This window comes from Phocoena phocoena, chromosome 10, assembly GCF_963924675.1.
Source record: "Phocoena phocoena chromosome 10, mPhoPho1.1, whole genome shotgun sequence".
NCBI classification, from domain to species: Eukaryota; Metazoa; Chordata; class Mammalia; order Artiodactyla; family Phocoenidae; genus Phocoena; species Phocoena phocoena.
This window is the reverse complement of record NC_089228.1, coordinates 84,883,984-84,900,836: the sequence shown is the minus strand read 5'-3', so window position 1 is coordinate 84,900,836 and position 16,853 is coordinate 84,883,984. Positions and strand designations below refer to the sequence as shown.

Genomic DNA, 16,853 nt, shown 5'->3' with positions numbered 1-16,853 from the left:
TGGAAGGTGAGTGAAACATAAGGGGGATACTTTCTCCGAGTCTGACAAACAGGTTAAAGGGCAAGAAGAGTGAACCATGACCGCCTGGAGACAGATCCTTTCTCCCCCACTTCCCCACGGCGCTGAGGCAGACAAGAGCTCCCCGCTGGATGTGCCCAGGACAGACAGCGCACGCGGGGCGGGTCAGGGACGACGCGCCTGAGCAGGGCGGATTCCCAGCAGCTGGTTTCCCCGAGAGTCCGCGGTGGGGCCCTGGGGACGGCACAGCGACGCTAAGGCGCCAGCAGCTGCCTCGCCAGCTGCCCCCGTGCCCGCCCCTCAGACTGGTGCTCAAAGGAAATCAGAGGGCGAAAGAAGCTGGCAAGAGTGTCCGAAGATACCGTAAAGGAGTCCTTATCAAAGTTCTCTAGGTGTTTCTTGCCGGCCGGTGCCTGCGCTTCGTTGTCAATACCATGGACAGCACCCGCGAACCGACTCAGGGGCACTCGGACGCCGCTGGCTTCTGGCAGGTCTGGCAGAGCTTTGACTCGGAGGGTGAGTAAAACAAGCCACCTGTACAGCCTTGCTGAAAGGACCTAGAGCTTCCTCTTCCCCATACGTCTTTCCCTGCAGAAAGTTGTCTTCCAGCGCTGTTAATGCAATATACCTAACGCAGTATACCTAACAGACGTTTGGTATACTGGAGCTACACTTCTTGATACCTTGTGAACGTTCAGGGTGGGAGGAGGGACCTGAAATTACACCCCGGCCCCAACCCCCCAACGTGTGTGTGTGTGTGTGTGTGTGTGTGTGTGTGTGTAGTGATATACCGTATATATAATGACAAATATTTTATATATTAGAGGCTTGTGGGCTGACACTCGGGTATCTGAAGTCAGCCCTCTATGACATTTTTACTCAAATGCTCATTTTTACTCAATGACTTTGTTGTGTAACCCCCAGTCTCTCAAAGAGAGGGTGAATTTTATCAGCTTTCAAAAAGACACTACCCTCACTCCCCAAAAAACTACTTGAAAAGAACTACTTACATTTGCTTTGTCTTCATTAAAAAAAGAAACATAAAGGAAATATCTAAAGTGTGCACTTTAACCTTGCAAACTAAGATTCAATACTTACATCTCTTAAATTTTTCCAAGACTGCAAAATCCTTGGGTTAGAGTTTATTCTAAAACTCATGTTTATTTGTGGATTAAAATTCATGTATAAATAGCTTTCCTTTCCCCACTATTTGTACAAACCACAGCACAAAGCATTGACTCTCAAATGTGTATTTGCTATTCGTATCCATGTCATCTAGAGGTAGATACTAGCACTTCTTTAGAGTTACAATAGATAGTGTCCATGGGGATTTTGCAAATTTGAGATTAAAAACAAATTTAGATGTTAAGTGTTAAATACTAAATGTCACACGTTATTCTGTGTAAGTGACTATTATTTATGGATACCTTCTTGCATTTAGAAAAAGGTTACATAGAAGAGAAGGAGCTGGATGCTTTCTTTTACCACATGTTGCCGAAATTTTGTACTGATGTAAGTACTTGTGCCACTAAGCATTAATTTATGTTCTCTTAGTGAATTCTAAAAAGCATCCAAGTCTTATGTTGATTTGTACCTATTAATCGCATCTGACCTCTTTTCTTCCTTGCATGTAATTTTTCTCCCTCTCCTAGCAGCATAGAGGGATTTAGGTAGGTTTTATGAGGTTCAGCTGTAGCATTTGACATGCTGGTCACTGACTTTTAGTGTGACATTTGTCATCCACTCAGAGATTTTAACTGTAGCTTCAAATAACACTGTTTTGAACGTCTCCTTGGTTATGTCTCTGCTAATGGATTTAAACCTAGAGATAAGGTAGCTCACTTTGCTCAGAAAGGTGGAAAAGATGTTAAGAGCTTTTGAGGCTCTGGGCGTTTAGTGCCTTTAATATTACTTGGATAGCAAACCACAAACAAACCATTCAAAAGCATTTTTCATTTTGTTAGAAAGGTTACAAATTACTTAGGAAATGGCAAACCAGAAAATAATAAACATTCCCAGAGCCCAAGTATAAATGTAAACCAATCCATCCAGTGTCCATATCCCTCCCTGACGGTAAATCTGGCCTTGAGAGATGCAGATTACCTTTTGATGAGCCCTGTACCAAAGCAGAGGAAAAATGCACACATAGACGCACAAGCCTGGGGCTGGGATAACCTGGTAAAGACTCCATCAGGGGATACATGGTAAGAGGAGTAAGAGGAGTAGCTCTGGAGACAATAGTGTTTAAAACGAATTTCGCCACAGCTTATCCTCAGGCATAGTTGGTTACATGGAAGAATACTGGAGTGCATCACACTTTCACGTAGGAGCCCAGTGCGGAGAACAAGCAGCTTGGGGACGTTTCTGGGGGAAGGGCAGTCAGCTCAGAATAAGAGAGGCTGCCATCTGCCTCTAACAGCCACACACAGAACTCGTAGTCACCCTCTCTCGCCCGCAGTCCATCTGCCTCTCGTTTTCTATCTCTCTTCTGACCTCTTTCTCTTATGTTTCTGCCCATTTCTGTTTCTCATTCTGTGTTTCATGGCTCTCCTCTCCCATCATCTTTTTTTTTTCCCATCATCCCTTGACTTTCTCTGTGACTTCTGTCTCTCTCTCTCTCAGCTGTTTCTCATGTCTCTCCATCTGTCTTTGTCCCTCTCCTGTCTCTGTTTCTCCTGCTTTCTATCTTCAGTCTGTTTCTCAAGCTCTCTCATTGTCACTCCTCTCTTTTCTTCTCTTTCCTATCTCTCTTTGCCCTTCATTTCTTTTATCAGTTTCTCTCCTCTCCTTTTCTCTTTCCTTCCCTTATCTCTCTCTCTTTCTCTGCTTTGCTGCCACTTACTACTGTAAATGCAAAGGCTTGTGTCATTCCAGAACCCATGGGTCTGACGCCATTTTGTCAAACATGACAGGAGTATTTGAGGAAAACAAAAAGACGGAGGCAAAACCATTCAAAGTCTTGCAATAAACTGGATGGTCAGAAACTAAACCCCAGAGACTTGGAACTTCACGCCTTTTCAGAAAGCTCCTTGCTTTAGTGATTTAAAGGAGGAGAGAAGTTGCTGTCACTATTGAAACTGAAAGTGTCTAATTTTCAGTCATGGAATGAGGGGTAGGGCTACTCAAACTCTGGGGTCTGCTCTAGACTGAGGACACTGAGAGCTGCCTTCTTCTGGGGCTTGGGCTGACTTCAAAGGCATCGTTCCCATTAGTGAGGGAGAAGGTGGATGCCATCTCCCGTAGCTTGCCTGATCTTGTCATCACCCCTCCCTCAGATCTGGCCCATGGCCTCACCTTCTCACACATGGACAGGCATGGTCCTTGGAGGAAAGGAAACAACAAATGACTCACCAGTCTGCTGTGCAACTGTGTTCAGTGCAGGCATTCCTGAGTCCAGAGGCGAAGGGGTTGGAAAGCTGCAGAGTCCTTAGGCCAGTGAAAATAAAATTTTGGTGTGCCTAAGAATTAACTGTGTTAAAATGCAAAGCCCCAGGTCCCACCTCTTGGGTATTTCAGTACATTTGGGGGTCTGTCTGGGGTCTTGCATTTTAAAAGCACCCTGAGTCGCACTGCATCTTCTTTCACTCTGTTCCCTCCAGGAACAGTGATTACCTATCAGACAGGGGACTGTAATATAATTAGGCCAGTCCTGCTGAGTTGTGGCTGTAGCCCCAGGTACCTCTCCTCAGCACTTGGCAAAGGAGAGAGGTTTTGGAGCCAGGGGATAAGCTGTTTAAACTGTTAATCAGAAATGCTGTCACCTGCCATTGTTTCCTTTCAAAATGCTGAGGCATTACCCCAGGGAACATAGTTACAGACTCCTTCACTGGGCGTTCCGTGATACCGGGACAAGTATGATTAAGGAAACTGTTCCTAATTCTGGACTTTTTTTCCTGCTGAGAAATGAATAGGCCTTATGTATGTCCTTAACAAGAGGACACGTCCCTCTCAGCGGAGGGATAATCACCACTTGTGACACCTACTTTTAATCAGTGACGCCCCACTGAGTACAGAAGCAGCAGCAGAGGGGCCTCCGTGACCAGGCTGCCCCTCACTCTGGTGTTTAAGTGTGACAAGCAGTTCATCAGAGGCCTGAATAGCTCTACTTTCCTCCCCTGATTAGCGAGTCACAGAGACCTTGGGGGAAGGAATTTGAAGATTTCTAACAGCAAGCTGCCTGCTAGTCAACCTTGGAGAGCAGCCGGCCTGCTTGTAATTACCTGGTCCTCACAGCCTCTGAGGGGATTGACCTAATGGAACCATCGGCTGCCCTTGCTGCTTCTGTTACTCACCCCCCTCTTATCTCCGCCTTTCGTCTTTTCAAATACGCAGAACTGGCCTCTGAACCAGGTCCAGATCTAGCCAGTCTCTTGCATAGCATTGCTTTCTGGGGCTGTGTATGCATTCTTCACGTACAGATTGTAGCACATCCTGGGCCTGTTTCAATGCTTCAGAGATGATAAATACCCTGCTGGGGCCTAGAGTCTCAGACAAGGCGAGCAGGGTTGGTGCTGATGGGAAATTACAACAGAGGGAGCCCTAGACTCTTTTGCTTTAGGTCCAAGGGATAATCATGGACTTTGGAGTTAGAGGTCTGAGAGGACGGAAGTCAAGTTTCTGTGCCTTCAAACTAAAGGTCGAAGGCCGAGCTGAAATTCAAAGTGAAGACCCACTTTCTTGCGTGATTTCCATTGTGATTTTCCTGTATGATACACGTACACACTCATACAGGACACACAATCTATGGCGCCAAGACTAAAGAGGCTGATTTCTCGATACTTAGTGGAGTGTCAAATGAGGAAACCTGGTTGGCAGGGATAGTGTAGTAGTATTAGGGAGAATAAATTTAGTATAACTGATCTAGTCTGAAGTCTAGGAATACGGCACTGTTTGAGAGTATCTGTGCCTCTCGGCCCCATTGTTGATTATACCTGTCACCTTTCTTTGTAATAACCCTGCCGTCCACGGGTGAAGAACAATTTAATGGAAAAGGCTGTACAAGGAAGAGATATGTGACGTCTTCAGTAGTTCAATGACTATTTCTTTGGTTTCCTCTTTAATTATTTTCCCCTAATTATTCTTTTCCTTGGTGAGACCAAGATTAAAAGAATAAACTCTAGCAAACTGGGGACCCAGAAGAGCTAGACTTTTCAATCAGAAAAGAATAAAAAAAACCCTCTGAGTTCTTGGGAAGAAAGTTTATATGTTCATTATAAGACAATCTTTTGTCACAACCAAATATAGAATGATGTTCAAATGCATTCTATCAATAGTCTAGTCTCTAAGCTTCTCTTCATTCATACTTCAGGAGCTCACTAGCTACAAGTCTTACCTAGTTAGGATTCTGATTAGTGGTTATTTGTTTAAGAAATCTCCATCTCTCTCTCTCTCTCTGGTGTGCAACTTGGTAGGATCACTTTCAGTGGCTAAGTAACTTACTTTCCAGGTTAGACTAACGTAATTATCAGGCTATGTGCTCTGAATATTTGATATCCTAACTACACTTTTGGAATCTCAGTGGCTTTAATGTGGTTCTGTCTGGCCCACTGCAGGATGCAGTCATGGAAGAAAATGTGCAGAAGATGAAAGAACAATTTACGGCTGCCCACAATGTCTCTAAAGACGGTCGCATACAGATGAAAGAGGTACCTTTTATGACTGTAACTTTCTTGACTGTACCTCCTTGGGCTATAATTTTCTCTGAAGGATAATGAAAGTTTTACATTTGATTGGAAAATTAGAACCCTCTGCAAGGCAGCTGGGTTACATAACATTTCTGAAGTACTCACTTTTCCTTTTTCATCAGCTTAATAACAAAGAGTATATGATGCTTCCATCATTTTATTTAGGTCAATCAATATTTATACTTATTTTATAATTGGGGAATTGATATGCTGGAGGCTTTTCAGTTACTTGATCTAATATTTGTCTCCTTCCACAGTGTCCTGTTCACATTCAACCTTGACATAAGAGAAAACGTACTGACAATAAATGAGTTTAAAGTTCAGTATCAGTTCCCAATGGAGATTGGAAAGATCAGTCCATGAACATCATTAAAAACAAAACAGAAAGCAGCCGCCTCTACTTCAACTCAAGCCACACTTATTAAGTACCTACTGAAGCAAGGAACTGTGTTAGACATGCAGTGCCAGGCACAGTCTATCTTTAACCTGATAATTTTTCCTTCCAGTTACAAAAAGGCTTCCAGTTTAGAAAGGATTTCCACACATATTATGTCACTTTATCCCCACAGTAGCTATAGAAGATGGACATGGAACATTAGCTCTATTTTACTGATGAGGAAACTAAGTTACTTTCCTAGCACCGTATGGCCAGTAAGTGGCACTGGATTAAGTTGTAACCCACTTATAGGTATGAATCTATACAGGTTTATTCTATAGAGTTATAAGTCCATACATAAAAATGAGCTGCTATGAAAGTAAGATATTTATTTCATAGACAAAACTGCCTGCTAGACATATGACCTGAAACCTGAAGAGCTAGTCTCTTAATGATGTCATACTTAGTCAATATTGTTGGTGAAAATAGTAATTTCTCTTCAAAAAGTTATGATAACAAGGCAAGATTATGTCTTCTTATAAAAAAATAGACGTGTTCACACCAGGAGGCTGCCTTTTCAGAAAACTACTAAGCTAAACTCCAGATTTATGAGTGTAGCTGTTTCCAAAGTTTTCACTAAAAGGCAAAAATTATTTATATAACCAATAATTGCACTATAATTGATGTAAATGTATCAGTGTATTGATTAATGGAAAAGTAATTGTAAGCATCAAGGTAGAAATACCAAATTATTCATAATTACATGTTCACAGTTACATTCTCTAGCCCATAGAACGGAACATAGCGTATAGTGGCGCTCAATAAATATTTGTTAACTTAATAATAAATGAATGAAACATGGTGAATAATGAAAAACTATGCCATTATCTTACCAATTACTGGTAGACCTTCCTGAAGCAATTGGGAACTTGGCAAAAACTTTGGCATCCGTGCCAACCATTCTGTCATGGAGTCCTGCCAATGAGCATAACTGAGGTTGTCTGTAGAGAAGCTGATGGTATAGGACTGCTTTGGTCCCCTTAAAACCTCATGAGTCTGTGAGTGTAAAGAGTAGCAAGGTCTCTCCTACTGTCTCCTGCTATACCACCGGCCGTTTCTCTTACTCCAATTACAGGTACTTGTGACATAAAATCAGCTCACCTGCACACATTTGAGCTATTTTGGCACAAAACACAATGGGAAAGGAGTCGCATCTAAGAGCCAAAGTGAAGCTTGGGGATGATCTGTGCACTTGATTTGTCCAGGGCTCCTCTGTGCCACTCTGGTCAAACTGAAGACGGAGTGCGTTCTAGAGACTTAGGGCTGGTGAATTACATTTTAATTTGGTTTCTCAGCCTGTGCCACCCCATGCGAAAACACACTTAGTCCTGAAGAGCAGCTCGCAGCTCACCTTGTGTGGTGGGTAGGAAAAACACAAAGTCGACAGGTGAAATATGAAACCTTGGCCAAGTGATTTCATGTCTCTGAGCCTCAAGTTCATCATCTTCATCCACAGAGCAGTTACCACGGACTAAATTTTTAATGGGTACCAGGGACTTTGCTAAACAGTTTATAAATAGTGCCTCACCTGACTTTTAGTCTTCACATAAGCACCAGGATATAAATATTATTATCTCCATTTTACAAACGAGGAAATTGAGGCACAGAGGTATGAATTACATTTCCAAGATCAAATAATAGGTGAATACGGAGAAGGAAGGATCCACACTAAAGCCAACCACATACTGCTTTGTGCTGCCTCCCATTCGTATTAAAATGCCAATACTTATATTTACCTGAAGGATTGGTGTGAGAATTTAATGAGATGATAGATGAAAAGCACATTGCCAGTGCCTGCCACGTAGTAGGTATTCAACATATGGCAGCTGTTATTAACGCGATGTGCCCTTGAGCTGACCTACATCCAACTAGAGAATATGAACGGAAGTGTGGGCTAATCATTCCTACAACCTAGCAGAAGCCTTTGCTCTGGACTACCTCTGTAGCAGTGAACAAGATGCTGGGAGAACTATGGTTATAGAAGAAATGGCCATTGTTTATGGGGGACAATTCAGAGAGGAGACAGTATACACTGAAATACCATAGGTTTGGCAAAGAACGCAGCCAAACGTGCCTATGAGCTGAGACAAGTATTACCATCACATAGGGGAAGACATGTTACCTTTGTTCATGGGAGCAAGGGAAGTCAGTCAGTAGAACTGGTGCTCATATAGATGGCTGGATGGTTAAATTTACCACAAGTGAACCAACTTTGAAAGTATCATACAGGTGCTAATAATATAAAAGAATATATACCATAGCCAACTCAAGAATCAAGCCGGACAGCAATCATTCCTGATTTTGTGTATGGCACCGAAGTGATCTGTACAGACAGCATCTCACCAGCACAGCACAGGGGTTAAAAGTGTGGGCTTAGTTGAGGTCCTGACTCCACCACTTCCTAACTACATAATGCTGGCAAGCTCCTTATCTCTGTGAAGCCCAGTTTCCTTAACGAATAAATAATAATAATGACGTGTTATGCACCCTATAGTTTGTTAGGATTAAATGAGTTAGCATATATAAATATCTAGAACAATTCATGGCACATAAAAATTACTGGGTATTTTTATTTTCTACTATAATTATAGAGTTGTTAATATAAAATTGGAGCCTCTCAGAATAAGGTCTGGAACATTTTAAGCACTAACACATTTATTATTAAATAATAATAAAGATGATGATTATTATTTTGGATTGTAAGCTCATGGAAGACAGATACTCATAGTGTTTCATACCTAGAAGGGTGCAGTACTTCTTGAAAGAATCAATGAATCCAAAATGACAATCAAGGGCGCGGAACTACGTGTTGGGCTCTCCATCCTGAGAGATCCAAGCCCTTCTGCCCTCTAATATGTTCCTTGATGCCTTTTACCCACGGAGCAACGGCCAGTGTCACCAGCTGCTATTTCCCCCTTTTCCTTTAGCTTGCCTGCATGTTCCTGCCCGAGGATGAAAACTTTCTTCTGCTCTTTCGCCGGGAAACCCCCTTGGACAGCAGTGTGGAGTTTATGCAGGTAAGCATTTGGTTGTGTCTCTATGGAGGATGAGGCCAGGATTCCAGCCACCTGCTGTGGCTGCCACCACTCCTGCCCAGTCCCCAAGGGAGAGCTGTCCACAGAAGACAAGACCATGCAAAGCCCTTGTGTCGAGCCTGGACTTTGGCCCCAAGCCCCAATGTGCTCTCTCAGTGTGCTGACCCGGGCTGCCCCTGAGCTGACAAACTCCTTAGCCTGGGCTAGAGGAAGGCTTAGACGAGGGGCCCGGCAGGTACCTGAGGCATGTAATGGGAGGGTAGGGAGGGGGCTGTGGAGCCTGGAGAGCACATGCCCATCAAGAGCCTAGAGTCCTGTGAGCTCCAGCCACCTGCTGCCTTCTGAGAATGCAGCCTAGGCATCTAGACTCTATGGGAAACTACTTTTTTTTTTTGCGGTACGCAGGCCTGTCACTGTTGTGGCCTCTCCCGTTGAGGAGCACAGGCTCCAGACGCACAGGCTCAGCGGCCACGGCTCACGGGCCCAGTCGCTCCGCGGCATGTGGGATCTTCCCGGACCGGGGCACGAACCCGTGTCCCCTGCATCGGCAGGCGGACTCTCAACCACTGCGCCACCAGGGAAGCCCGAAACTACTTATTTTTAAATGTTGGCGACTAATTCTAGTTTTGAATAGAGGGCTGATCCAGCCAGCAGGCATCTCTTCGCAATCTGTGCCAGAATAAAACCAAAAGGCAGAATCAATGGCTCCTCTTATCTCCTCCTTCAGCCTCTAGGTGTTACTGTCTGTGGGTGAAAAAAGACCAGGGAAGGCAGAGCAGGGTGTCTTCAAGGCCAGAGCGGCAGATTCAAGACAGCTCCTGCACCCAGGGCCCCATTCCTGAAAGACTTACCAGGTCTCCACTTAGGAGATAATAACTTAGCACCCTTGTGCACTAATTTATTTATCTTCTGGCCAAGTGGAAGTTATGAGAAATGGAGCAAGCACTTGCGTAGACAATTCACAGAAGAAATATGAATAGAAAATTGATATATAACAGTAACCAAAGAAATGCAAATTAGAAACAACTAACTTTTCCAAAGTGGCAAGGATTTTAAGAGGATCAACAAAAAGATACAGCACTGGCAAGCAAGCGCTGAGACTGGTGCTCATGCTATCCTGACAGGCACGCGCACTGGGATAATTCTACGGAAAGCGATTTCTTTAAAATTTCATAATCCAGAGTTAATTTAGAAAAATCTTTACCCCTTGACTCAATAATTCTACTTCTCCAAGCATCTGTGTTAAGGATATAATCAGAGATGCAGACAAGTTTTCTACACAATGATGTACATTAAATATTTCTGTTACTTAGTATAGTTAAAGCTGAAAATAACATAAATGCTTAACAATGAAAGAAAAATTAGGTAAATTATGATACATTCATACAATTCATTCATTCCACACATACTTATGTGCCCCTGCAGTATGCCAGAAACTGTTCTAGGCCCTGGAGATTCATGAGAGAAAAACCCCATTGGGGAACTTTATGCATCACTGAAAATCAAGTTTTCAAAGACTATCTAATGACAAGAAGGAAGTGCATTATGGTGTTAGGAAACAAAATTGTATATGCGTTATGATCTTAACTCTGCTTAAAAAATTATTTACCCTAACACCCTTGTAAATAAGACAACGGGTAAATACACACTAGATAAATATTGGGGTTTTTTAGGGGTAAGATTCTGGATAATCTTCATGCTCTCTGTACTTCTGTATTTTCCAATTGTGTCGAATCATTATTCCATTATTTACAGATTATTTTAAATGACATTTTCAAAATAACTTTAGTTGTGTTTAAGAATGCTCACAGGGCTTCCCTGGTGGCGCAGTGGTTGAGAGTCTGCCTGCCAATGCAGGGGACACGGGTTCAAGCCCTGGTCTGGGAAGATCCCGCGTGCCGCGGAGCAGCTGGGCCCGTGAGCTACAAATACTGAGCTCTGCGCGTCTGGAGTCTGTGCTCCGCAGCAAGAGAGGCCGCGACAGTGAGAGGCCCGCGCACCGCGATGAAGAGTGGCCCCCGCTTGCCACAACTAGAGAAAGCCCTCGCACAGAAACGAAGACCCAACACAGCCAAAAATAAATAAATGAATAAATAAATTTATAAAAAAAAAAAAAAGTCTCTCCAAAAAAAAAAAAAAAAAAAAGAATGCTCACAGAAAATTTTAAATGAAAATAATAGACTACCCAAGTGTGTAGGTCATATGACTTCCCCTTCATTTTGTCACATATATAATAGAAACACCCCCTTTCTTGGGGTAGGAATTTCAGAAGATTGTAGTGTTTTATATTTCAGTAATTTCGTACAATAAATGTGACTTGCTTTTATAATCAGCAGAAAGTATTAAAATGTTCTGCCTGTGTAGGCTTGAATAATCTTGAGAAATGGGAAAAAGAAAGGTTCCATAATGCCATTTCCAACTTTAAAAAAAATTAAAAACTTTCTCCATTTTTCCTCCCTCCCTTCTAGTTTGTCAATTTCTTCTGTAAAGAAGTGCTTTCTCTTTCTCTACCCAATTAAAAAAATATTTTGGATTCTTGAATTCTTTTTTTAAAATTAAATTTGTTATAACCTATGTACTCTCCTACATTTTTTAAGAAATCCTACCTTAATGTCTTTATATTCCCCCTGAACTACAGGACCTTAAGACACTTTAGCTATCAGCTCACTTGCCATCATTGTCCAGAATATTAGTTCTATCTTGTTTTCTTTAATCCCACAAATTTTATGCTAACAAGATGTTTCCATTTGCCCACGTTTCCCATTGTGTTTGTACATCATTCCTTCTTCATCTTAGATTTTCCTCCTTTGTATTCTTCCTTCCTGGAGTATATCCTTTACCAAGAGTCTGTTGGTAATAAACTCTGTTTTTGTTTGCCTGGAAACCTTTTTGCTTTCATTCTTTAAAGACAGGCATATATAGTAGTCACATAAAGATCTTTGGCCCACCAATAGCTCAGTTGCAGTAAAACTGTAAGATAATTTAGATGGAAAATGTTTGGAGAACAGCATAAAAAAGCAGGTTAAAATGTTTTTGTTATTTGAAATTCTCATTCTTAGCTCTGGTATAGTCACACCATTAAAGTTAGGATATAAATCACATTTAACCAGTTGATTTTCTAAGCCTGGTTAGATTCAGGCAGAAACGTTGGTGACAGGGACTGAAAGGGGCAATGTTTCTGAACACTTCTCACTAAGTATCAGCATCTCCTACTATCCCCGCAGGATATTCAGGCAGGACCCTAGTTGTGATCTAGAATTAAGGTCCCTGCAGTTGATGACTCAGGAAACCCATTCTATAACAATGAAACATCTGTCAATTAAAAAAAAATACTTAATGCTACTTTTTCCTTCTGTATAGGAGTTAGGAAACTTGTTAACTTGTGAGGCTTGGATATGGAAAAATCAGAGGTGGTCAAAATCACACCATTTACTAAAGAAAGCAGTTCAATGTTTCCTTAAAAATATTCAGCTGTTCTGTCTTCCAGTTTTAGTAACTGTGTCTTCAGCTGGATGAATGCTGGTTTTTGGCCACACTGCACAGCACGTGGGACCTTAGTTCCCCGAGCAGATATCGAACCCGAGCCACCTGCATTGGAAGCGCAGAGTCTTAACCACTGGACTGCCAGGGAAATCCCATGAATGCTGTTCTTAAACCAATGAAAGGGTTGGCTTGCTACTGGGAATTATCAGAGATGTTTTATTCCCTTTACCTGGAGCCAAGACCACAAAGGCAAGATTCCTTAGGGGCCCTTTCTGCCATGCAATTTATTTTGGGGAAGTTCACCTTTGCATTAAGGTTATTGCTGTTCTGGGTTTTAGTCTTACGTAGGTGCCTCAGTTTGACTTCCCACCTTGGGTGGCCCCACGATTTGTCTCCTGTCTACCTTGTGTGCAGTTTCCTGATAAAGCTACAGGCTAAGTTATCAGAGATCAGTAGGTGTACCTAGGATAGACTCTGGTTTCTGTTTTGTGTTTTCCTATCATGTTGGACCTCTTAGAAGTCCCCTCGCTTTCTTGCCAGCTGAGCTATGTATGTAAAGAGTTGTTATTTAGAGTACTCTGCGTTTTAGGAATTTAGTACAAAGAAGATTTCTTGGTTTGCCATATTGCCTCCCACTGAAGGCCATCCCTTGATATCTTTCCATTTTGAACTTTCCATAGCTCCCTTTCAGTGAGTGCACTGTGGTCCTCCTAAGTGGCTCCAAGTGAATGCAGTGAGTCATTTCTAGTGAGTTCTGCCCAAACAATAGCTGTCACCAAAGGAAGCCTAAAATTCTCCATGCAAAGTCTTAGTTGCACCCAGGTAAGTACTATTATCAGATGCTGAACCATAGTAGACAGCAGCGTAAGTTGACCCCAAATTATTTGAGGGTAAATGGATGAATGGCTTTTGTGTATTTCAGATTTGGCGCAAATATGATGCTGACAGCAGTGGCTTTATATCAGCTGCTGAGCTCTGTGTAAGTGTTGCCAGGAGCTGTGTCTGGGTGAAGGGCGGGTTTGCTCATCGCTGGGAATTTGATATATGTGTATCATGAGATTGAGTTCTGTGTTTCCAAGAAACATGGATATGAATTTGTTGCTTAAAAAAACGGATTCATGTTTAGAAACTGTATGTTGGATTTATTGCTTGCTAAATGCATTTCAGTTCCTTCCTAAAACAAATGGATCACAATTCTTAAAGTACAGCCTCTTGAGATTTTCAGATTTATTTGCTCACTAGATAAAATGCAGCTCTTTTCTTGATGTCACAGAACTTCCTCAGAGACCTCTTCCGCCACCACAAAAAGGCCATTTCTGAGGCCAAGCTGGAAGAATATACTGGCACCATGGTGAGTAACTGAGCAATGCGATCTCCGTGAGGACAGCTTCTCTGCTGCCTCCTCGGGACCCAGAAACATTGTCTGGTACAGTGGATGATTCTACTCATTTAGCAAGTTGATTTAGAGCAATTGGGAATCAGATAGACGGGCGGTGTGTGTCCCACCTCTGCCATCTTTAGCCATGGCCTTGAGAAACAGTCCAGGCTCTCAACTTTATTTACTTCATCTGAAAAATGGAGATTAATAGTATCTAGTTACTGCGAGGGCAAGTGAGTGGATGCATATGAAGCACTTTGCAGAGCATCAGGGGGATAATAAATGTTCAGTACATGTTAGCTCTTCCTGTAGTGGTTGTTGTGGCCCTTGTTGTCACTCGCCCCTCATGCCATCATATGACCCCAGGACTATATCAGCGTCAAAGCTCCCTGGAAAATGGTGAAGTAGGAGAAGCTGCCTTTGGTGAACTCATCCTCATATTGTTTCAGTTCTTAACTTGATGCTTTTCTCCCAGTGCTAATCAACACTCGGTATTGAACTGGATCTGGCTTCTCTACCATTTATCTCCCCCCCCCCAGCCCCTTCCCATCCCCAGATGTGTGCTTCATTCCAATCAAACTCAGTAGGTTTCTTAATTAACAAGCAAGGAAATTGCTCGTAAAGGTCAATTTACTTTTTTTTTTTTTTTACAAATTACTTGTAAAAGTAATTTACAATTACTTGTGCAATTGCTACACTTATTATAGAAAGAGTTCTTGAGTAGACGCATCTTACTGAACCTTCTGGTGAACAGCCACGGAAGCGTATCACTGAGAAGAGTTTTATGGATCCCTGTTAAAATGTGTACCACTAGGTTCATCTATTTAGGCCTTTAATTGATGTTTCCGAATACCGTATTAATTCTAACAACTCCTTTATAGCACTGGCATTGTTCCTGCTACTTTGTATATCTGATGATTGAGGCTTGGAAAGGGTAAGTGACTAAGTCACCACCAAGTTGAATCCCTAGACCCGTTTTATAAAAATCAGATTAACTGGGAAAGGTTAAGTTGCCTAGCCTAAGGCGCCAGTTACACTGGAAGTTGCACTCTCCTGGCTTTCAAGCCTGCATCTTCCTGGCTCTCACTCTGTACTCTGACTACTCCAAATGCTGCTTCCAGCCAAGGGCATCAGCCCCGGAAAGGAAGAATGTGCTCTTGACCATGACACCTTGTAAATGGCCTGGACAGGAGCAAAGCTGATGCCAAGGACAGAGTCACACCCCAGGCCAGGGTCTCAATCAAGGAAATTATCTGGCTTTCTACTATGTTGACTTGTTGTAATAGCATGCAAAACGCTGTTTGAAATCCTGAGTAAATAGGTACTTAGCACTAAAGAGTGAAAGTTCCAGTGAAACCCTCTAATAGAATGAATAATCTGAAAAAGGAAATTAGACTGAAAACTGCCTGGGGGAGTGAATAACAAGGAGATTATTCTTCCAGTTGGGCATTTGTTTCAACATTGATTTAACAATGTTAGCACTGGCTGTTGTTATCTTGATTTTATTATTGTATAAGACAGGCCCTACACAATGAAATGCTTGCATTTAGAATCTCCAGCATGTTTCCAGTATTTCTTTGAATACCTTTGACTCTGAGGGGCTTCCCTCCACCTCCAACTAGAATACTAAGCCACTGCTTTCTGACTTTTTAACACAGCTTGGCTATTTTTTCCTTACTTTTCTCCACCTGGGTCTTGCTCATCCTTCAAGATTTAGGTAGACGTCATCTTGCCCTAGAAGATCTTCCATAACCTTCTATAGTGGATCCAAGTGCCTCTCCTCTGTGCCCCTATAGTATCTTGTGTATTTCACTGTCTTCCCATCACAGTCATCCATTTAACTCATTCCACAAATATTCCTTAAATATCTGCTATGCCTCAGGCACTATTCTAGTCATCAAGGATTCAGCAGTGAGTGAAATAGACAAAGGAGAGACTGACACTAACAATAAACACAATAAATAATAAATTACATTTCATGATAGAGGGTAATAGTGTGATGGAAAAAACTGAAAAGTAGACCAGGCAGTGCCAGCAGGGCAGCTAGGATGGGAGCTTGGGGAGGTGTAATTTTCAATAGGGTGGTCAGGGGAGGCCCTTCAAGAAGATGCAACATGAGAAAGGGCCAAAGGTGCAGCCAGCAGAGTCCCTGGGTCAGGGGTGTGCCGGGGATTTCCAGGAACAGGAAGAGACCAGTGTGGCTGGATCAGAGTAAGCAAGGATGAGATGTAGGCCAGACCAGGTTGGGCTTTTGGGGCCATTGTGAGGACTTGGGGTTTTAGTTGGAGGGAGATGGAGAGCCACTGGAGGATTTGAAGCAGAGGACGCCATGACCTGGCTGCTGTGTTGAGAAGAGCCCGAAATGGGCAAGGAGGGAATCAGGAAGACCTGTTAAGAGGCCATTGCTCCATCCAGGTGAGAGAGGATGGCAGCTTGGACCAGGGTCGTGTAGCAGAGGAGGTGAGAACTAGATCTGTCTGAAGACGGAATCAGTAGGGTTTCCTGATGGAGCAGCTGGGGGTCAAGGATGGCACTGCCACTGTCTATGGATCTTGTATTCCAGTAGGCTGTGATTCCTCAAGGGCAAGGTGGCATCTTATCTTTGTGTTCTCAGCCCTCCCACGGAGCCTGGCACACAGTGGGCTACTTAATGCGAATTGTCTGAACTGAATTTTCAGTTATTACCTCATAAACAGCTATGAATAAACCTTAACAATATGACTAAAATTTGCTCTTGGGACCCTCCTGCCTCCCTTGTCTGTGTTCCTTGGGACCCTCCAGCTCCAACACGACTCTTGATCCCTCTTGAGGTGCCTCGC

At 42.8% G+C, this 16,853-nt stretch overlaps 1 protein-coding gene across 1 annotated transcript in view; it reads left to right on the top strand.

Annotated features, from left to right (window-relative positions):
* Window positions 1–349: 349 nt before the first annotated feature.
* The window catches only part of SCGN (secretagogin, EF-hand calcium binding protein), a 38,155-nt gene continuing 21,651 nt past the window's right edge, over window positions 350–16,853 (top strand). Inside the window, exons 1-6 of the mRNA XM_065885493.1 lie at window positions 350–534; window positions 1,460–1,530; window positions 5,571–5,663; window positions 9,066–9,155; window positions 13,579–13,635; window positions 13,930–14,007. Of these exons, the coding sequence (XP_065741565.1) occupies window positions 453–534; window positions 1,460–1,530; window positions 5,571–5,663; window positions 9,066–9,155; window positions 13,579–13,635; window positions 13,930–14,007 (471 nt within the window). The 5' untranslated portion in view covers window positions 350–452. The remainder of the gene's footprint in view (window positions 535–1,459; window positions 1,531–5,570; window positions 5,664–9,065; window positions 9,156–13,578; window positions 13,636–13,929; window positions 14,008–16,853) is intronic.